The sequence below is a fragment of the Podarcis filfolensis genome (genome assembly GCF_964270895.1).
Source record: "Podarcis filfolensis genome assembly, chromosome: 4".
Taxonomy (NCBI): Eukaryota; Metazoa; Chordata; class Lepidosauria; order Squamata; family Lacertidae; genus Podarcis; species Podarcis filfolensis.
Window position 1 is genome coordinate 61,062,981 of NC_139607.1, and position 20,281 is coordinate 61,083,261.

At 39.5% G+C, this 20,281-nt stretch overlaps 1 protein-coding gene across 2 annotated transcripts in view; it reads right to left on the bottom strand.

Moving 5' to 3' along the window:
* GBE1 (1,4-alpha-glucan branching enzyme 1) overlaps positions 1-20,281 on the bottom strand; it is a 155,544-nt gene that overhangs the window by 104,254 nt on the left and 31,009 nt on the right. For both annotated transcript variants that reach the window (XM_083611558.1, XM_083611559.1), the window contains exons 2-3: positions 9,469-9,638; positions 2,091-2,206 (exon numbers count right to left, since the gene is read on the bottom strand). In XM_083611558.1, the coding sequence (XP_083467684.1) occupies positions 2,091-2,206; positions 9,469-9,638 (286 nt within the window). The remainder of the gene's footprint in view (positions 1-2,090; positions 2,207-9,468; positions 9,639-20,281) is intronic.

The window sequence follows — 20,281 nt, forward strand, 5'->3', positions numbered from 1 at the left end:
AAGGTTAATACGATTGGACAAAAATAACAAATTCATCTTAAACAAGGGTTTTAACAGCATATTTGGTCTAGCCCTTAAGCGAGAAAATGGGAAGTCTGTATGGAGAATTTAAAATAGGCAGAGGCACGACTTTTGATAAACCAACTTTGTTTGTGACCTCTGCTCCTCATTTATTTTCATATGGAAAAATGCACAGTGCCCTATTCTAAATTAAAGGTCCCCAGAACTACTCTTGCACAGGCTGCTCAATTTTTTTTAGTTCTTGAGCAGAAAGTGACTTATTTCAAATATTACTAAATCAATGTTTGGTAATGCACCATATGATAATTGACCCAATGATTGAATGCATATTAAATTATTAAATATCTCTGCACAGTTTGAAAGATAGTAAAAGTTTACAGTTCATTTAAGATTTCTTGCATTTTTTTTTCCAGCTCAATGTAAATTTAAAGGAAACCAGAACATTCCTATCATTTACCAACAAGCCTAGAATGAAATCTATAAATTAGCTGGGCTACCATCATGATATCTGACTGCAACCATCATCAATATTCTGAATATACGGTAGTTAATGTTAATATTGAATACATCTAAGCATTAAGAACATATTGTCCTTATTTGCCTTTTCTTTTCAAGTGACCCACTAATGTTGTTTTGCTATTTTAAATAATTTAATATTATATAGTATGTTGTTATTTTCACTGATTGTGTTGTAAGCCACCTTCTGCAGGTAGAGACCCTGAAAGGTGGGGTAAAAATCTATTTAATAAAATAAAATAATACCAGCATTTTCTAAATTACCCTATCCCACTTGTTTCTTTTAGAGCCATGATGGCATGTGCCACAGTGGTGAAGTTTCAAAAGATTAATTTGCATTTGTGGAAAACTTTATCCTTTTTTATTATTATTAAAAAATGTGAGGAAAAGAATATGGCTTGGATCCCATCGTCTTCTTGTATGAGATTGTGTGTGTGTGTGTTGTTCTGAAGTGTCCCTCATCTTATAGCTGCAAACGTTCAAGGAGGACACATCAGGCTGCTTAGACAAAGAAGAAAGGCAAAAAGCTTTATTCTACACATAGAATTGATATTAGCATCATCCAAGCCTGCATAGTAAAATATATGAAAGACATTCTGGTTCTTTGAGGGTTAATATTGTAGGTAAGATATTTCCCCCCTAACTGTACCTGGGGATTTGATGAAGTAGTCCTTAAGTGTTGGATGGATCAGAGTATTAGATATACATATTAAACAAAACACAGCACCAGTTCTTTATCACCGCCTGATGTCTTTCCTGGGATGTGGGAGAACCTTCTACAGTACATCCCAGTACCTTTGATCTACAGTCATTTCTATGGTATTTCCAAAATTATTCCACTTACACATCCTTTTGAAAAAGCTAAAACATGTCAATTGCTCTAGAATATGTTGTTACAGCAGTATGTAAACTCTAAGCTCTTTCACAGGCAGTTGCATGGAGCCTTTAGCTGGCAGTTAATCTGGTTCCAGTCATGGCTCCTTAGATTCAATTCTCCATCAAATTTTGGCCAATGGCTTTTCCCCCCAGCAGCCCCAACACTCAGTCTCCAGAGTGGCTTCTCAGAGGGAAGCAGAAGAAGGTCGAGACAAAGATGTGCCCTTCTGTGAACATCCTGCATTCACATTTCCCAGGATGCAAGTCAAAGCTTATTCATTTATCATTAAATTTCCACAAGTTCCCTTAAGGTGGGGACATAACTTTGAAAAACGAAAAAAACAACCTTTTCTAAATATTCCCATCCCTGTAACTTGTAAGCCTCTGCCTGGGTTTCTCTCAACATTTATTAAACCCTTAACCATATTCAGCCATTTTAGGTTTGCAGTAAAGTCACCTTCCTTATTCACCATAAACCCTTTTGTTCACTGCAGTGTCCTGATACCTTTATTTTATATTATTTTGACAGGAAGCCATGTAGGTGAAGAGAAGAATCTGCAAGTCTCCTTTGAACTTTAAAATATAAATTGGCACATCAGAGAGACAGCAGGAAAAACTTCACTATCGTGAATTGAGAATGACTGGATAGAGCAAAAGTACAATTTTGAAACGAGCACCTTTAGTTTTGATCCATGTGGCACAGGATGAAATCCATCTGGTCCAGGTGGGATGAACAACTCCCATTTCCCAAAATCCATTTTCTTATACGGGTGAGAAAATGGATTCCAGTTATCTGCAATAAAAGAAAAGTACTAAAATATTGAACATGTATTAAAATACATCATTAGTATGTAAAATGAGAAAGTGGGCGCAGATGAAGACCAAGCTTCTTTCTGTGCAATAAATCTTACTACTTTGAGATTTTTTTAAGCATAAAACTCCTTTCTTCATCCTCCTTTCACATGTTTCCCTCTACCTCCGTAGGCTTTTTCCTCAATACTTCCCTGATAATACCTGTCAGAGTGCTTACTGGTCCTCTTCTTCATGTTTCTTTTGAACGCCATCTTCCTTCACCGTTTTCTTCTAATGAAACCAGTTGTGTTGGCTGGAGCCAATAGGAGCTATACTCCAAAACATCTCAAGGCCCCAGGTTGGCAAAAGCTACAGTTAAAAAGTCCTCTGTTTCAATCTACTTATCAGACCATTATTTTCAACAAAGGATAATCATTAATATCCCACTTTTCTACAAAATGTACTGAGGGTATTAGGCAGAAGAATCAAAAAACCAGTTCTCTTCTCGGTCTGCTATCTGTTGTCTCCCCAGCCTATTCCACCGATTCATGTATTAGTCTGCGCTTGCAGTGTCTTCTGGCATTTTCATAAATTGGCTTGTGGTTTTGCTCTTGTACCTTCCATCCTCAAACTCTTTCTTGATCCCTTGTGACTGGATAGCACTCATTACCCTGTTCCACTTCCCTTCCTGTCCATGCCTAGAATGTGTCACGTTCTCTCAGTGTTTCAACTTCCTGCTTGTCAATTCCCTACTTGATTCCTTTCAGTCTAGATTTTGCCCAGATTATTGCACTAAAAAGTGTCTTCGTGCATATCTGTGACAACACATTCTACTGATGGCACTTTTTCTTTGTATTTCACTTAGAGGTTTCTGCCATCACTGATACAGCTGATCTTACTATTCTTTCTTCCTTGCGCCCTCTGTTCCCGAGACTCTGTCCTTGCCAAATGCAATCTTCTCTCTCTGATCTTTCTTAACATTTCTTGAAGTAGTTCCTTTTCTTCTTTTCCTTTATCTGTGAACATGTTAGGATTCTCCCCATATACGTCCACTATCAGTTCATTTTGAACCCAACTGCCATGACTATACAGACAGCTGCAAAAAAACTTTCTTTTTCTGTTCCTAACCTCTTTCTCATTATTATTCTAACATTTATGCCAACAGGAAAAGGTTAACAGACGACCTGGGACGAAGGTTTGCTCCTTATTTTTCTGAATAAAATGCATTTTCACCAACAGAACATGTAATTGGGACTAGGTATATTAAGGTTTGCAACACTAAAATGAAATAGCATTAGTACAATTACAAAATAATTCAACTGTATCCCTATGCAGGTCTTCCATGGGGGTGGGGAGAGGACATGCTAGTCCCCCCCCCCCCCACCTAACCACTGACATTTCAATCGCCTTCCAACTCATGCCTGGTTCATTTTGCTTGACTGAGTTTTGGCAATGTACTTTAGTCACATTGGAAGTTTGTATCTACATACTGTAAATATATTCAGCAATTACACACACACACAGTGTTTTCAAGAACACCTACATTTTTCATTTCACAAACACACAGACAATAGGTTTTTTGCAGGCAGGAATCAAGGCTGGAGATCTATAAATCAATAAGGAGCGTCTCCACCCCACTGTTCAGCCCGGACACTAAGGTCCAGCGCCGAGGGCCTTCTGGCAGTTCCCTCACTGCGAGAAGTTAGGTTACAGGGAACCAAGCAGAGGGTCTTCTCAGTAGTGGGGCCCGCCCTGTGGAACGCCCTCCTATCAGATGTCAAGGAAGGAAACAACCATCTGACTTTTAGAAGACACCTGAAAGCAACCCTGTTTAGGGAGGTTTTTAATGTTTGATGTTTTAGCGTGTTTTTAATATTCTGTTGGGAGTCACCTAGAGTGGCTGGGGAAACCCAGCCAGATGGGCAGGGTATAAATAATAAATTATTATTAAATATTATTATTATAAGGGTGTAGAGGAAGTGATATATTTCAGCGGGGGGGGGGGGTTCGCAAGCAGCTGTTTGAAATATATAGTTATAGAGAGGACAACTGGAGTCTGCTAGGTCATCTAAGGTAGGCACGTCCAGCTACCAAGAGACTCACTATAATAAAACTGGCAGTGATCTACCTATTGTCATTGCCAGGAGTTGTTGAGCTTTTTAGGGGTACGAGTGGCCACGGTTGTTGCTGAGCTTTTCGGGGGGATCGGTCAGGAGGACCCCCACGATCACTTAGATTAATCCTGCGATCTACCTGTAACGCCACCATGATCGACTGTAAGATTACAATCTACCTGTTGGACATACCTGATCTAAGGCAAGCAGAATCTGTCTCCAAGATGCATCTTCTGCTTGGCTGGGAGAACAAGTACCTCTCTCCTCTGCCCAGCTATCCTGATAGGAAAGGGAATGGGCGCTGACACTTATTCAGCGCCATCTGAAAACTTCAATTTCTCACAAGCTCAACAACCCAGCCCAGTAATCATATTTCAGACTGACTACATTAAGCAAAATCCGCATGCCAAAGCTGCATTTAGTTAGTAGCTGTGTATGCACCCAGTGCTCCACCGCAGCTCATGTGTGCTACGCCTGCTCATTCTTGTCTGCTACTGCAGCACAGCTGCAAGCAGGTTTGCATGGTTTGAAGTGGGCTTGTTTCAACAAAGCATAGTTAAGTTTGTACAAGTTGGCGACATCACAGCAAGCTGCAGAAGCTTCCAAACTGCTGCTGAAGAAAGAGAGGTATGGGGGGCAAATGTGTGGCTCATCCCCATGATGCTAAAGTCATGGGGCCAGGGTTTCCCAAAACTACCAATTCAGTATGAATGTAATATCACAGATTCCCAAGAGGCTATGCAATGGCAGAGGTTAAATACTTTATGTTGCCTTTTTAAAAGAAAAAGAAAACAGAAAACTGCACTGATTCACTGCCATGAAACCAACAGCACTTAAAGTTTCAGTACGATAAAAATTCAAGGGGGGGAACTGCCAAGTGTCAAATAATGTGACATTCCAAGTCATGCTTTTTTAGCATACATCAACACTCAGGAACAATTTCTTAGGAAACCGACACAGAAGTTGCAGGAAAATGTGACTTCCACATGGAACTATAGCCACACAACTGACCATAATGTCAGCTTTCTGCACACTATGTAGTTGAGCCAATCTTGTGAAGTTTCTCCATGTCAGTGCCATGCGTTCATGAACAGCAGCTAGAGAAGCTCTATACAATTAGACTGAAATACATAGTTAGTCTGAAATACATTATCCCCAGCTGTGTGGGCTAGAGCAGATGACAGGTGCAGTCAAAAAAGATTTGGAGGGCACCAGGGTGTGGGTTCTGTCTTAAACCATCTATCAAGGTTCTAAATATACATGAACAAGACTTTTATTGTGAAGTGGCAAACTCTAAGATACTGATATTTTGCTTGTACTCCCTTAGTTACTAAGCAATAAAATGTGTAAATAAAATATTCAGTGTCATTTACCAGAAGCTTTTCAGGAAACTATAATGTCAATACCGCCTCTCGTATCAGAGCTTCAGCTTACTAATTGCCTCATATACATGATTTACTAAGCTTTTAAAACTACTAATTGACAAATCGTAATGCTGTGAATGTTCTTTTAATAGTCTTGAGTGGCTTTTTTGGGGTAAGTCAAGAGACGTTTGGTTCAGCGCAACTGGAGGCCCACACTAAAAGTTAAAATAAAGGATGGTGTGTACTCTCACTCACACATACTTATTTCTCATCCTGCAGTGTCATGGGCAGATGGAAGCTAAGCAATTCTCACTGCAAAAGAAACAGGAAGAGAACAAAGACTGAACTTCCAGAGACAGAAGGAGGGAGAGAGAAGCTAGTTTAGTTCCAGGCCTGGTACACCTTCTCTGCTCATAATGAAGCAGTTACTTGGTAAAAGAAGTTTTAAAAGGAATCTGGCATTCTAGGTTTTAGTTTAGTTTCTAGAAACTCAGTTCTGAGTTCCAAAAAGCTCCCAAGTTAATAATACATTCTGTATTTAATTTGATTTATTTCCAAAGCCCCTAAAACCTACTAGGTGCTGTACGAAGTATAAAAACAGAAACCAAACTAAATTTGAGGTATTTTAACATAACTGAAATGTAAAGGTAGGTGAAAATGATATAATATTAAAGCAAGCACATCACTAGCAACTTGATTCTATGTCTTCGGGATTTTGCAGCCCAATTCCTCCTGGGAATATTACTAATACCCATCTGCATTTAATGACAACTTCCACTCCTTAGGCCTTTTGATTCCATTAACTGCCCCCTTGGGAATAAATCTTCTACTTTGACTGATGATGAGTAAGATATATAGGGCAACTGACATAATTTTTCATCTAGAAGACTAAAGGAAAGTTCAGTCCAGACATCTTACTGATTAGTTTTATTAGCATCTTGAAGTAGTGGTGTTAAGTTTATAAAGAGATGCATTCAATCCATTTAAGAACACTGGGGAGAGTTTTGCATGACATGCAGAATCTGGTAAATGTCCCTTTTCTATCGAATTATTTAAAAGGTACAGAATCCACATTCTTTGCCTCTGGTCACCCTGGAGGAAGACTGACATACATAATAAAAATGTAAATGCGTCCAGCCCAATCATCTCAGTGCAAAGCTAAAGGTACTAAACTAGAAGGTTATGTGTGAAAACCAAAGATCAGATTATATCTTCCAATCAGCATGTCACGTGCATATATGGAGTGACCAGTGGTGAACTTATTCTTCCCTTTCAAGTTGTTTTTTGGGACCAGGATATACTGGCATTCACAATAGCAGATGCACACTTAGTAGCTAAATGAAACTAGCGCTTCACTCAGCATTTGATCACTGAACACTTAGCGCTATTGCATGGAACCAGTAAGGTTCATTTGTTGTAAATCACGAGAGACACAGCAAACAAGTTCTATTTGAAAGATGTTTTCTGGCACTAGAATATTTTTTTAATGCTCTTTTTAAAACCCAAATCAATTAAGACACTCAAATTAAGAGTATGTCAGCCAGTTATTGAATGAAAATAAGCACGTCAAGCTCTTAGAGCAATTTACAAGTTTGCTGTCTGTAAGCCAAGTACATCTAATTTCTGCTATCAACTTTCTAATTTCAGTTTCGTTCGACTGTGCTTTACGTGTTGACCCTGCAGGATCAGAATGTGTTATATAAGGTTTCCTTCCTTATGCAAGCCCCTGTCAACCTCCCAACCAATGCCTTCTACTAAAAAACAGACTTTTTGTTTGTTTTTTGCTACTCTTCTGTATTGTTATCAGGTTGTTGATTGACTGGTATCCATTTGTCTCAGGATATTTTGAGTAACTTCTTTACCCCCATTTCAATCTGGCTTTTGGTCTCTTCAACCTGCAAACATTAGTAAGACCTTTTTCATGAGTAATAATCTCTTAGGAAAGAATCATGGCCTTAAATTCTTTATTCGCCAGTATAGATGCTGCTTTTGATTCTCTTCGCCACATTTCTTTTTAGTCTAGCATTTTGGAGTTTTCACTTGGTTTTGTTTTTATATTTTATGTTTTATATGCTTTCAGCATTTGCCAGCAGTTTTCTCTTTTCTACTCAGTCTGTGGGGGATCTTCAGATCCATTGTTCGTGATCCATCTTTTTTCACACACTGAAAATTCATTTCCTCTTTTAGATTCCAGTAGCTTTTCTATGCTGACAGCTTTCAACATTACTTTTCTTTTTTCTACTGCTAATCATTACTACATTCCTGATCATCCTTTGGCTACTTCTGTCTTCATATATCATTGCCACCTGAAGCTTAATATAGGTCAAACAGCTGATTATTTAGGATGAAAAAAATCACACACACACATTCCCTGTTGAAAATTATGTTCCACAAACTTGATTACATGTAGTGTCTTAGTACAATTTTTGACTTTTCTCTTTCCCCCAAATTGATTCTGTTGTCAAATCTTGTCATTTTTATATTTAGCAGTGTTGCTCAAGCTCATATTTTCCTTTCTCTGTTTCAACTTCAAAAATGCTTATTTGACCTTTAATATTTCACATCTTGATTACTGTAATGTTTTTCGCTCTGGTCTATCTAAAACTATGCTGCCCATGTTATTACTTTTGCTCACAGCAACTTCCAATTGCTGTCTTCAGTGGTGATTCTTAGTTTACCTCATTCCATTTAAACCTCTGTCCACATTGCCAGAAAGCTTGACAAGGAATTTATAATACGTGTTTTGCCACCATAAGTTTGTGTCATAACCCCCACCGAGCAAGCCCCCACCAAATTCAGTAAGACTTATATCTGAGTAAACATAGGATTTCACCTTACCCTTATTTCTCCCCATTGCAGGGTTTCTTTTCCTTGCCTTTTCTTTTATTGAAAGCCAACTTCTTCAGGAGGAACATCTTTCTATTCTACATCAATCAAGAGGCACTGCCACAGCTCAATAATGCATTCCAGTCATCCAAAGGACTTAAGGAGGGCTCAGAGCAGAGCCAATGTAGTCTGGGAAATGGGTGTGGCCTTGCAGAGTCCAAAGAACTGGACAGAGAATACTAGAAGGCTGCACTTAAGACACTTCTAGTCCAAATGATAAAATTCCCAGAAAGGTGTGGCACTTCTTGAAGTCACTTCTGTAGAGTCACTTCAGTTGCCTTTATACCACAAATGCCAAAAGGTGAAGGACCTTGAAGTCAGTTGGGCTCTACTGCCATGTCTTTCCAATAGCAGTCCCATCTTTTCCAAATAGTCATTCAAAAGGATATTAAAAAAACAAAAACCTACTATTTTCTCTTAATTAGAGAAGTTTTAAATTAATGTGTCTAGATGTATTTAACATTTTATTTGCAACCTGCCTTTTGTCCAAGAAGTTCAAGGTGGCATACATGGTGTGTCGATCACCACCCCCAATTTTATCTTCACAGCAATCCTGTGAGCCAGGTTCGACTGACAAATAGTGAACCAGAAAGTTCACCTGGTGTGTTTCATGGTTAATTAAGAGATTTGAACCTAGGTCTTCCATTAAGCATCAGTGAATGCCACCCATTGTTCACTCACACATTCCCCTCTCAACATCAAATTGCATTTTCTGATATACTGTTAAGATTGTAGTGATAACCTGGCAACAACGAATTTTGCACTTAGCCCTGAAGCTGGCAAACCTTTATTTAAAAGACCTAATGTGCAGACCCATGAAAATATAGGCATAAAAACAGAATCAACTCCAAGACGCATACAGAGGATAAGACATAAAACATGTGCTTGAAAATACTTACTGAAGTCTCCGGTAAGAAACACAGCTTCTGCCCCAGGAGCCCATTCCTTACAGTACAATCCTCCATCAATAAATCTGTTGACTCCAAATGTTTGGTAACTCTTTGTAAAATTGTCAAGGCCACCTTCATTTTCTTCAATGTTCTTCAAGATGCGATGGAAGAGACTATACCTTTCAATAGAAAAATGCATTGAAGGAAAGTATTACTAAATAATTTCAGTAAAGCTGCCAATGAAAGTCCCATTTTAAGACTTGTTCAGTCAAGTCTATTAGATGATAGTCCCAGTATTCCTTTTAAGCATCATCAAATGTTCAGATCATAAAATTTTAAATTCTAAAAGTTAGGTATATCTGGCATTATAAGAATACTATATGTTCTGTGACTAGTAGCTTTGAACTGATGGAGTGAATTGTTATTCACTATGACAGCTATGTGGCACTCCACCGAATCCAATTATTAAAAGGCTAATTTTTCAAAATACTAGGATCATTATGCTAAAGCAAATGGCCACCAAAACATCCCACACTTTCCTTGAGAAACAGTTTTTCTTCATAAAACAAAAGCTAGAGCATGGCACCTCTATTGTAAGATACTCAGTTTTATCTAGTTTAAAAGGGTCATTTGTTCAAAGGAAACATCAATCATAGTGACAACTAAGATATTACACCTTGGGGGAAAATACCACTGCTGGGAAACAGTCTCAGGTTTATTTAAAGCTGTGGTATAGAAAGAGTCACTTTAGAGACATCGTATTAAGAGGGTCCTTAGGTCTCATTTATTCGTTATTCCAGTTGATTATATTACTTTTTTTAACTCACAAGGTTAAGCCTTCCCAACAGCTTTTATTCCAGAGGCGGGTATTTACCTCACAGCCAGTAAGAATTTCAGAAGAAGCAGAGCCTGAGGATAGTGGGCATGTTCTTATAATGCTCTTGTTCCACACATAGAAACCCCAACATTACAACTGGGAAATTTGCCCATGGGTATCATGCATCAAAACAGTGTAATGATTTCTGTAACCTCCACAGTCAGTTCTCCTATTATGCAGTATATAACACTCTCTCGCTCTCTAGAGCTCTAAATATAAAAGTTGTTTTCTCAACAAACATGTGTGACAGGTGATAGAATTTTAAAGCTTGTTGCAATTTAATTTGAATGCATAAAATATAAGTCAAACAAAAAGGTGGGGAAAAGACGATTTATGCACTTTTGGAGGGGAAAAGGTCAAAGCACAGCGAGAAAACAAGTTGCCGCAATATACGTGAATCCAGTTTCTGGCAAAGGGTACAGGACATTGTAAGAAAACCACCACTAGCAACCCCAAAACAGAAGCACTGCCCATCTGCATTGCAGTTCCCCATCCCAAAAGAGCACAGTGTTTGTATTTAAGTCGGCTGTGGGGCACAGTGAAGAGGAATCTGCTGTAGTACAAAAACCTTTCAGTCTCTTTGCTCTGCTCACATAGGTAATCATTACCTATATGCGTAATACTGGGCCATGAATAGCATCAGGTACTATCAAGCGTGAACCCAAGAGGTGCAGGCACTGTGCTGACCTGGTCTTTTGCATGATCCAAGCAGGAGTTAGTGATGAGCAACCTAGTATTAAGGACATTGAAATCAGCATCCTCATGAATTGGAATGTGGCTTCAGGATATGAATATATGTATACATGAATATAAATACAAATACAGATATAGAGAAGTAAACTTCTCTCTTTCACTGTCTTTTTTTCTTAAAGAACTCTTGAAACCATTTAGGACATCCCAAGCAACATTCATATCTGAAGTCTACCAGTACAGTATAGAGTCTACGTATCATAGATGGGTTCTGTACCCCGGGATTAGCTCGATATGGAAATGCAGTTGTGGGGGGAAAGCCTTGCCTAATAAATTTCTTACTTGTCATGTATGAATTCAAGGCACAGGTGCCATTCCGGAGGAAGACAGGTAGGAAATCTAGTCCCATACTTTTATGGCAAGTACCAACACTTGATCTGAAACCTTATTTTACACTCTGTAAATCTCAGTACATCTCAGTTGCTGATGACTATATAGTCCTAAATGGTGGTTTCATCTTAAGATAAATTAATCAGGGGGATGACGGTGGCATTTTCCCCATGCACTTTAAGGGAATATTCACTGTCTTTTAAGGCTGTCAAATAACTTTCTTGTGAATTTTTTTAAATTTTTTTAAATTTTTAATAATATTTATTAAAGTTTAAGGGGTACAAAAAGAAAAAGTAAAAAACATCATTTTATACAAAAAACCAATACAGCACATCACAATAGGCAAAGAAAAAAGGATAAAATACAAAGGAGAAAAAAAACAAACAGAAAAATAAAATCCATTAAACAAAAAAGAAAAAACAAAGAAAAATACAACAAATCTTCCCATTACTTATCTTTCATTAGCTTATTTCCTTGACCTCCTCACACCTCCCTTTTTTGTATTCTAGATCGATTATCTATTTCAGCAAATCCTTTCCATCTTTTCAAATTTTAGTCCTGTAATTTATCTTAGTATAATGTAGCTTTAATTTCCCTCCTTTCACCAATTAACAGTCAGTTTTTCCCAAATCCTTTATATCATTCCTGCTAAAGTCACATAACATCATTCCAACATCCTTCTAACATTCATTAATTTTACAATGTTTCTGTAAATAGTCTTTAAATTTCTTCCAATCTTCCTCCACCGACTCTTCTCGCTGGTCTCGGATTCTGCCAGTCATTTCCGCCAGTTCCATGTAGTCCATCACCTTCATCTGCCATTCTTCCCGGGTGGGTAGATCTTGTGTCTTCCAGTACTTTGCAATAAGTATTCTTGCTGCTGTTGTGGCATACATAAAGAAAGTTCTGTCCTTCTTTGGGTGATTTTTTTTTTTTTAAATATGCTGCTCACTTACTAAATTTTAATTACCTATTAGTGTTTACATCTCTACCAAATAACAGCTGATGACTGGAAATGTCAAGGAAGGACTTCATTATTACAATTTAATCTTTTTCAAATATTCTTGTGTGTGTCTGTGCTTTTGGATGCTAATTGGATATGTTATATATAGCGACGTTCCTGTAAAGGCTAGGACTTGAACAAATGTGTGGAACACTGCATATACAGCATATCTTTTTTGTTTTGCCGGGTTGTGGAGGGTGAAGGACTTCCTAATGCAGTGGCTCATCCACAGTGTACCTTATGGAAGTGTGTGAAGCAGCTGGTAAGGAAGCAATGACATATGTGCACAAAGAGTCACATGTATAAAATTCTTTGGATTCCACTCTTTGTAAAGAATTGCTTAGTAGTCACATACAATCAAATCATTATTTGTTTCCCTTCATTTTTGATTGCCATCAGTTATCTTGTGCAACAAAAAGTGTATACAGTGGTACCTCGGGTTAAGTACTTAATTCGTTCCGGAAGTCCGTTCTTAACCTGAAACTGTTCTTAACCTGAAGCACCACTTTAGCTAATGGGGCCTCCTGCTGCCACAGCGCCGCTGGAGCACGATTTCTGTTCTCATCTTGAAGCAAAGTTCTTAACCTGAAGCACTATTTCTGGGTTAGCGGAGTCTGTAACCTGAAGCGTATGTAACCTGAAGTGTCTGTAACCTGAGGTACCACTGTACCTAGGATGTTCTAACTTTACAGGAAAAGTAAAGAACTGCGGCAAGTCAAGGTAGATGGATCAATGCTCTGACTTCTTATAAGGCAGCTTCCTATGCTGTTCCTCTATTTATTATACAAATTAATACATGCTTACCACAAATAGTCCTCTGGAAAAAGTTAATTACAACTTTGAAACTGCCCACTTCCACCTTCACTGGATTATGTTACTAATTACCGTATTTTTCCCTCTATAACACGCAGATTTTTTCTCCTAAAAAGGAAGGGGAAATGTCTGTGCGTGTTATTGAGCGAATGTGTGGTCCCTGGAGCCAAATGGCAAAAAAAATCAGGCAAAAATCAAATCGCGCGTCTCGGAGAAGGGAAACCTGAAAAGAGGAAGTGGCTGCTTTCCTGCATTCTGCCTCAGGGTCTTACTGCCCACCCTTCTCTGTTTCCTTGCTGTGTTTGCTCAAACGGAACAAAGAGCAGGGAAAGCCCCTCCCCTCCAGGCAAGCAGAGTGTCGTCTCTGTGCTCCGGTGCTGCTGAAAACATGCAGGAGGGAGAGAGAGAGAGAGAGAGAGCTGGCTGGCTTGGGTGGGTAGGTGAGGGAAAACTTTTGCCTTCCTTTCCTCCCTCCCGTTATACCCCTCTCCTGCATTCTTAGCCAGCTGCTTCTCTGCACACCCCTCTCGTGCTCCTTGTCCATTCTGTATTTTTCCTTCCTTCCCCACTTAAAATGTGGTTAAAAAGCATGGATCCACATGGATCCTCAGGATCTTTGCATTGGGTCACCCCAAATTCACCATCAGATCACATAGCATGTCCATGGCTACAGCCTGCCCCCCAAAAATCACACACGCACTGTTGCCTGGGGCTGCAATGGTGCAAAAATGTGGTTAAAAAGCATGGATCCACATGGATCCTCAGGATCTTTGCATTGGGTCACCCCAAATTCACCATCAGATCACATAGCATGTCCATGGCTACAGCCTGCCCCCCCCTAAATCACGCACCCACTGTTGCCTGGGGCTGCAATGGTGCAAAAACGTGGTTACAAAACATGGATCCTCAGGATCTTTGCATTGGGTCACCCCAAATTCACCATCAGAGCACATAGCATGTCCATGGCTACAGCCTGCCCCCCCCCCCAAAATCACGCACCCACTGTTGCTTGGGGCTGCAATGGTGCAAAAACGTGGTTACAAAACATGGATCCACAGGGATTCTCAGGATTTTTGCATTGGGTCACCCCAAATTCACCATCAGATCACATGTCTGTGGCCACAGCATGAAGCACAAAAATGATACATCTACTGTTTCATTCAGAATGTTTTTTCCCTTGTTTTCCTCCTCTAAAAACGATGTGCGTGTTATGGTCAGGTGCGTGTTATCGAGCGAAAAATACGGTATGTAGTAATCATGTATAACCATTACATTACTAATTAAGCTGGTGAAAAAGAAATGGCTTTTGTTGAAAATTTACAATATATAGCAGTGACAATTTCCACAGAAAATGTGTCCATTACAAAACACATTGTATGGTGTGGAAATATGTAATTGTATTCTTTCTTTGGCAATGAAACGTCTTGACATTGATTTGGCTGAAATAGTGTGGACAGGCAACTGCTAATCATTCCAAGCTGCCTGGACAAGGAGCGGCACAAACAAAATCTCCTAAAACAGAGATGATGGGATGAGGAAGAGGGAAGTGGGCAGACAAGTATGGTTTGAAGGTTGAAAGGCTGGGACTGATGACGGGGCGTGAAATAATTCCTAACCCACTAGCATCCTCCCCCAATGTGCTAGCCTTCGGATATTTGGGGCTACAACTCCCATCAGCCCCTGCCAGCACAGCCAATGGCCAGGAATGAGTTTTCTAGTTCAAATGTTGGGCGACCAGTAGGGTTAGGGAAGGCTGCTTCCTGCAAGAGGAATTTGGGTGGGTTATTTTTATTAGCTGTGGCTTCTGCGGTTACTTTGGCATTGTCACCTAGAAACCCTAAAAAGGCAGAAAGAGCTAAGAAGCAGTGAAATGGAAGGTTGGTGGGATTTCACACATTGATTGAACTAATTAGTCATTTCCTTGGCTAGAGCCTACAAAATGGATGATTTAACACTTGCTACCTAACTTCAGTTCACTGTTTCATGCAATTCTCTTTTGTTTGTTTAACTTTTTACCAAAATAAATTCATGTGAGCAGCACTGATATGAGTAAAATACATAAAACAAAAAAATAAAGCAAACAGTTGAGTCAACAAAAGTTAACCGGAATCTCAAAGGAAATAGATACGTGTTGATGTATATTCCCTCCATAATTCAACAGTTATTAAGGGCAAACTGTGTTAGTCCTTTACCAAGCATGTGTCACATGGCCCTTCTAGTGATTGTTTTCACTTTTGCAATCCTAATTTTGGTTCTCTGCATAAATGGTTAAGGGGAAAGATGTTAAAAGCACAGTAGACCACAAGTGATTGCAAGGTGTAATGCTAACTTAAAGGGATCTTTCTTGCCAAGTGAGAAGAAGTTGCTTCCAAATTCCTTTGCCGTTTTAGCAAGGTAAACAGATGTAGCCTTCGCAACCATTCACTGAGCATGACAAGTAAGAAATTTATCAGGCAAGACTTTCCCCCAAAAACTGCATTTCCATATCGAGCTAAGCCAGTGGTACAGAACCCATCTCTCCATTCAGGCAAGCAAGAGGCATTATCACAATTCAAGAATCCATATATACAAATGCACTCATAGTGTGAAGAACAGTATAGGGAGGACTGTGGTTTAGAAATGGTCACGGTCTGGGGCAACATCCAGCCAGAGACACATGGAAAGCCACATTCAGCATCTCGACCTGAGGTTTACCTCATGAGCTAAGCTATACTTGTACAATTACTGTGCGTCATACTTCTGTGAGAGACTCGAGAAAAACAAGGCAACAATACAATGTAGATTCAGTTATGCTAGTACAGTGGTACCTCGGGTTACATACGCTTCAGGTTACATATGCTTCAGGTTACAGACTCCGCTAACCCAGAAATAGTGCTTCAGGTTCAGAACTTTGCTTCAGGATGAGAACAGAAATCGTGCTCCGGCGGCGCAGCAACAGCAGGAGGAACCATTAGCTAAAGTGGTACCTCAGGTTAAGAACAGTTTCAGGTTAAGTACGGACCATCGAAACCAATTAAGTACTTAACCCGAGGTACCACTGTAAATATAATTCTCACTGTCTATAATGGACTGTTTAAGCTTCTGAGAACAACGGAAAGACCCCTGTGGAATTAGCGCAGCCGCAAATCAAAAGGCAGCTGTTTTGTTTTTAAAAATTTTAATTAATTAGTTTGAAAATGTTTGTATCAAATCATTTTTTTATGCTTTGCATTTTAAGCATGACTACTCAGACGCAATACTGAAGGAGCATTATTACCTTGTAAGTGTGCAGTGGATGGTAGTGGTAGCCTTAAAGATTTAGTGGCCTGATTTGTATTGGGACCCACGGGTGCTATTTATCTAACAACTACTTCAGCATCACTTCACTTAATGATGCCTCTAACCTCTAGCTTCAGTACAAGTGTCCCAACTCAAGTGACATAAATGGAAAAGAATGCTGGCATCTTCATGTTTAGTCATTTTTAATTAAAAAAACAACAACCTTAAAAGGCCATATTGATTACCTGATCCTCTTGAATCGGGTTTTGAATCGGGGTGCTCATCTGAGAGAGGAACAGGGAAGTGCACCACAAAATAGCTGGCAGTTGTGTAACTACCAAGAGAACTGTGAACTGAGAGTACAACATTAAACCACTGCCAGCCACAAGACAGAAGGGTGGAGATATAAAAGTGCATGGATGAAATCCATGATCCTGTTTCATGATGTGTAACAGAAGTAATCCAAATCAACTTGCTTTATTCCATGCTCCACGTTATACAGAGGTCAGCAAACTTTTTCAGCAGGGGGCCGGACCACTGTCCCTCAGACCTTGTGGGGGGCCAGACTATACGGGGGGGGGGGGAATGAACGAATTCCTGTGCCCCAAAAATAACCCAGAGATGAATTTTAAATAAAAGGACACATTATACTCATGTAAAAACACACTGATTCCTGGACCATCTGCAGGCTGGATTTAGGGGGCAATTGGGCCGGATCCGGCCCCTGGGCCTTAGTTTGCCTACCCATGTGTTATACCATACAATTTCGGACAAAACTACATGTACCTGTTTTGTCCTCCCCCTAGTGGTATTATTAGTTTATTTTACCAATTTCCAGTCTGTTTGTTTGAGTGGGATTCAGATGGGACCCAAGGAGCCTTTAACCTTTGGTGCCCTGCCACAGTCTTGTTCTAATTTCCCCATTCTGCAATGTGCTTGCAAACAAAGATCCCACTGACGTGACTAATACCTTGATTGTACTTCAAAATTTGCTGGTGCAGGGCACACACCCAGTCATTTTTTGGGAGAGCAGCAGCTGCCAATTTTCAGGTGCACAGCCCTGAACCTCCCCCCTCAAAATTGGGAGACACATACTTGCAATGTGTGGCAAGGAGGGGTCGCTGCAGTCCAGGTCAGAACTACCCAGATAAGGTCATATGTAGTTTGGCCAACAAGTCCAAAGAAGCTCCAATATGTTGATCAGATACCAGACAATGTCACTGAGAAATCTGAATGATCAGGACATTGCTTTTAGTGCAGTATGGTACTTTGATCAGAAAATTACTCCAGTAAATTGTTTTGCCCACAATGTCTAAATCAGGGTTTCCCAAACTTGGGTCTCCAGCAGCTTCTGGACTACAATTCCTATCATCCCTGACCATAAGCCCTGTTAGCTAGGGAAGATGGAAGTTGTAGTCCAAAAACAGCTGGGAAATAGGAGTGGGGGAAAACACCACTAAAAATGGGAGCAGATAAACCTGCAATAGAAGTGAAACAATCGAGAAGAAATGTTAAAGCTAAAGGATTTAAGGTCAGCATGCCTCTGAATTAACTTTGTATTTAAATTGTGGGTTTTTAAGGCTTATTTAAAGTCACCCAGGGAACTTTACGTTATGGAGAAGCATAAAAATGCAATAGATATTCACTCTGTTCCAGCAAGGTTGTTCTCATGCACAAATGTTAAAAGTTTGATAATGTAAATAATTTTTAACTTGGAGGATTTTTGGCATTTGGCCAAATGTAAAGCAACTGACAATTTTGCAACTCTTCCTTTAGCTGTGGGACCAAATCTCTCTCTCTCTCTCTCTCTCTCTCTCTCTCACACACACACACACACACACACACACACACACATATTTTCTGACAAAGAAACCCAGGAGGCTACAAAGCATGTCGTCCCCCCGCCCAAGTGTTCATTCCAAACCCTCTTTAGGGTTTTGTTTTTTAAATGCTACTGTCAACACCGCTGAGCCATATATTTTCATATTACTCAAGTAACACTTTCAAAAGAAAATTTGAGATAGTTGAAAGCCTTTGCAACTTTCTTGGTTAAAGGCTTCACAGACAAATCATGTGTGTGAGATCTAAAAGGCTCAGTACATCATTCAGTAATTTGATTCATTCAAGGGAGACTGCATGAATGGCAGGCAACTTCTCTCTTCCCCCCTTCCTGTCACCCCAGACTCACTGTTTGCGTGATCCAGAGATTATTTTGCCTGCTTAGCACTTCAAATAATCCCTGTGCAGGAGAGCGTTGGCTTTATTTATTTATTTTGCTTTAAATTAATGTGGGGAGCAGGGCGACACCCTAATTTGAGAAGAAAGCTGCCGAAATACAAAGAGACAGATTTCTTTCTGGAAATCAGTAGACTAAGACTTTGTTAGCTCATGTTTCATATTACACAAGAGAAAATAAACTGAAAGGTCAGTTGAACAGTTACAGCATTGCCCTTTTCCAAGGTAATCAGCAGAGCATGTAGCAAAGACGTGAACACAAGCGTGACTGGAAAGACAGTAGCTGATAAAGAGGCCCGCTGCCAAAACTACGCGGGACAAAATACTATATTCCCAATGCCAGCTGAAGAGTGCGGCCTGCCACAGGACTTCCCTGAGTAATTCTGATTTATTACTTTAATTTGAAATTGTGTTCTTGTTAAACATTCAGGTTTTCGTACTGCCAAAAGATACCAGCATCTTTAATACTGACCATTAATCACATCCATAGGTGAAGTACAAGAGAAGCAGTATAGCTTATTAATTTGTTTGCAGCGATGAAAACAAGGCATTCATTACAATTAATTTTGCTGGTTGACTAATGCGTGGTAAAATAAACATGCAGTCTCCTTCTGTAATTCAATAGCATTTAAACTAAGGGCTGCATCGAAGTCCGTTTTCCGTATTAAAATAAGCAGCTTAGTTATCTCTCTGTAATGCAAGCATCCTCCACTCAGACTTGGCTAATCATCTTAAAGAGAGGGGTGTTTTTTAAAAAAGGAAGAGGATTTTTTAAAAGTCAGAGGCATCTCTCTTAAGTGTTTTGTTTACTGGAAGTTGTTTTAAAATGGATCCGTTAGTAACGGCCTGCCAATTCCCATTTGATACCACTGTCAGCTATTTTGTATATCAAGGTCAAGTGTGGAAAAATACAGACTCAATGAGTCCCATAGCAACTGTGCTGACAGCTATGAAGTCTGAATCAAAACTCAGACTGAAATAGTTGAACTTCTAGACACTGCCACTTTTATCCCTGTGTTGAAAACATTTGCACTGAAGTACCACCAATGAAAATGACAATGGTCCTATAAAACAAAAAGGTGCAAAGGCTTCTCTGCAGCTATCTTGAATTATTCCATTGCATGTTTCCATTTACAATTAATCTGCTAGACAATATATCCAAGTGTCAAAGATGCAAGTAGCATTTCGATAATGGCCAGGTTTAAAACTCATTTATTATTGTGGTCTAGAGTCCCAAGACAAAGAACATTACAGATGCTGATACAAGCCAGGCTTTATAGAGACCCCACCTCCTATCTTATGCCAGAGTTGCAGGAGAAGAGATGTCCTTGTCCTTGCATTATTATTCCAAAACCCTCTAGCCACACACACAACAATCTTCCAATATGTTCAAATAAGGTTAGAAAGGTGTGAAAACATAATAAAAAAAGACCTAACTACCTGTGTGGCTCTCTGTATCACTGACTACTGTATTTGTATTTGTATTGTACTGTTCTTTGGGTACTGAAGTCTTCAGCTGTAATTAGATCATGCAAGAACTTCTCAGAGAACTATCA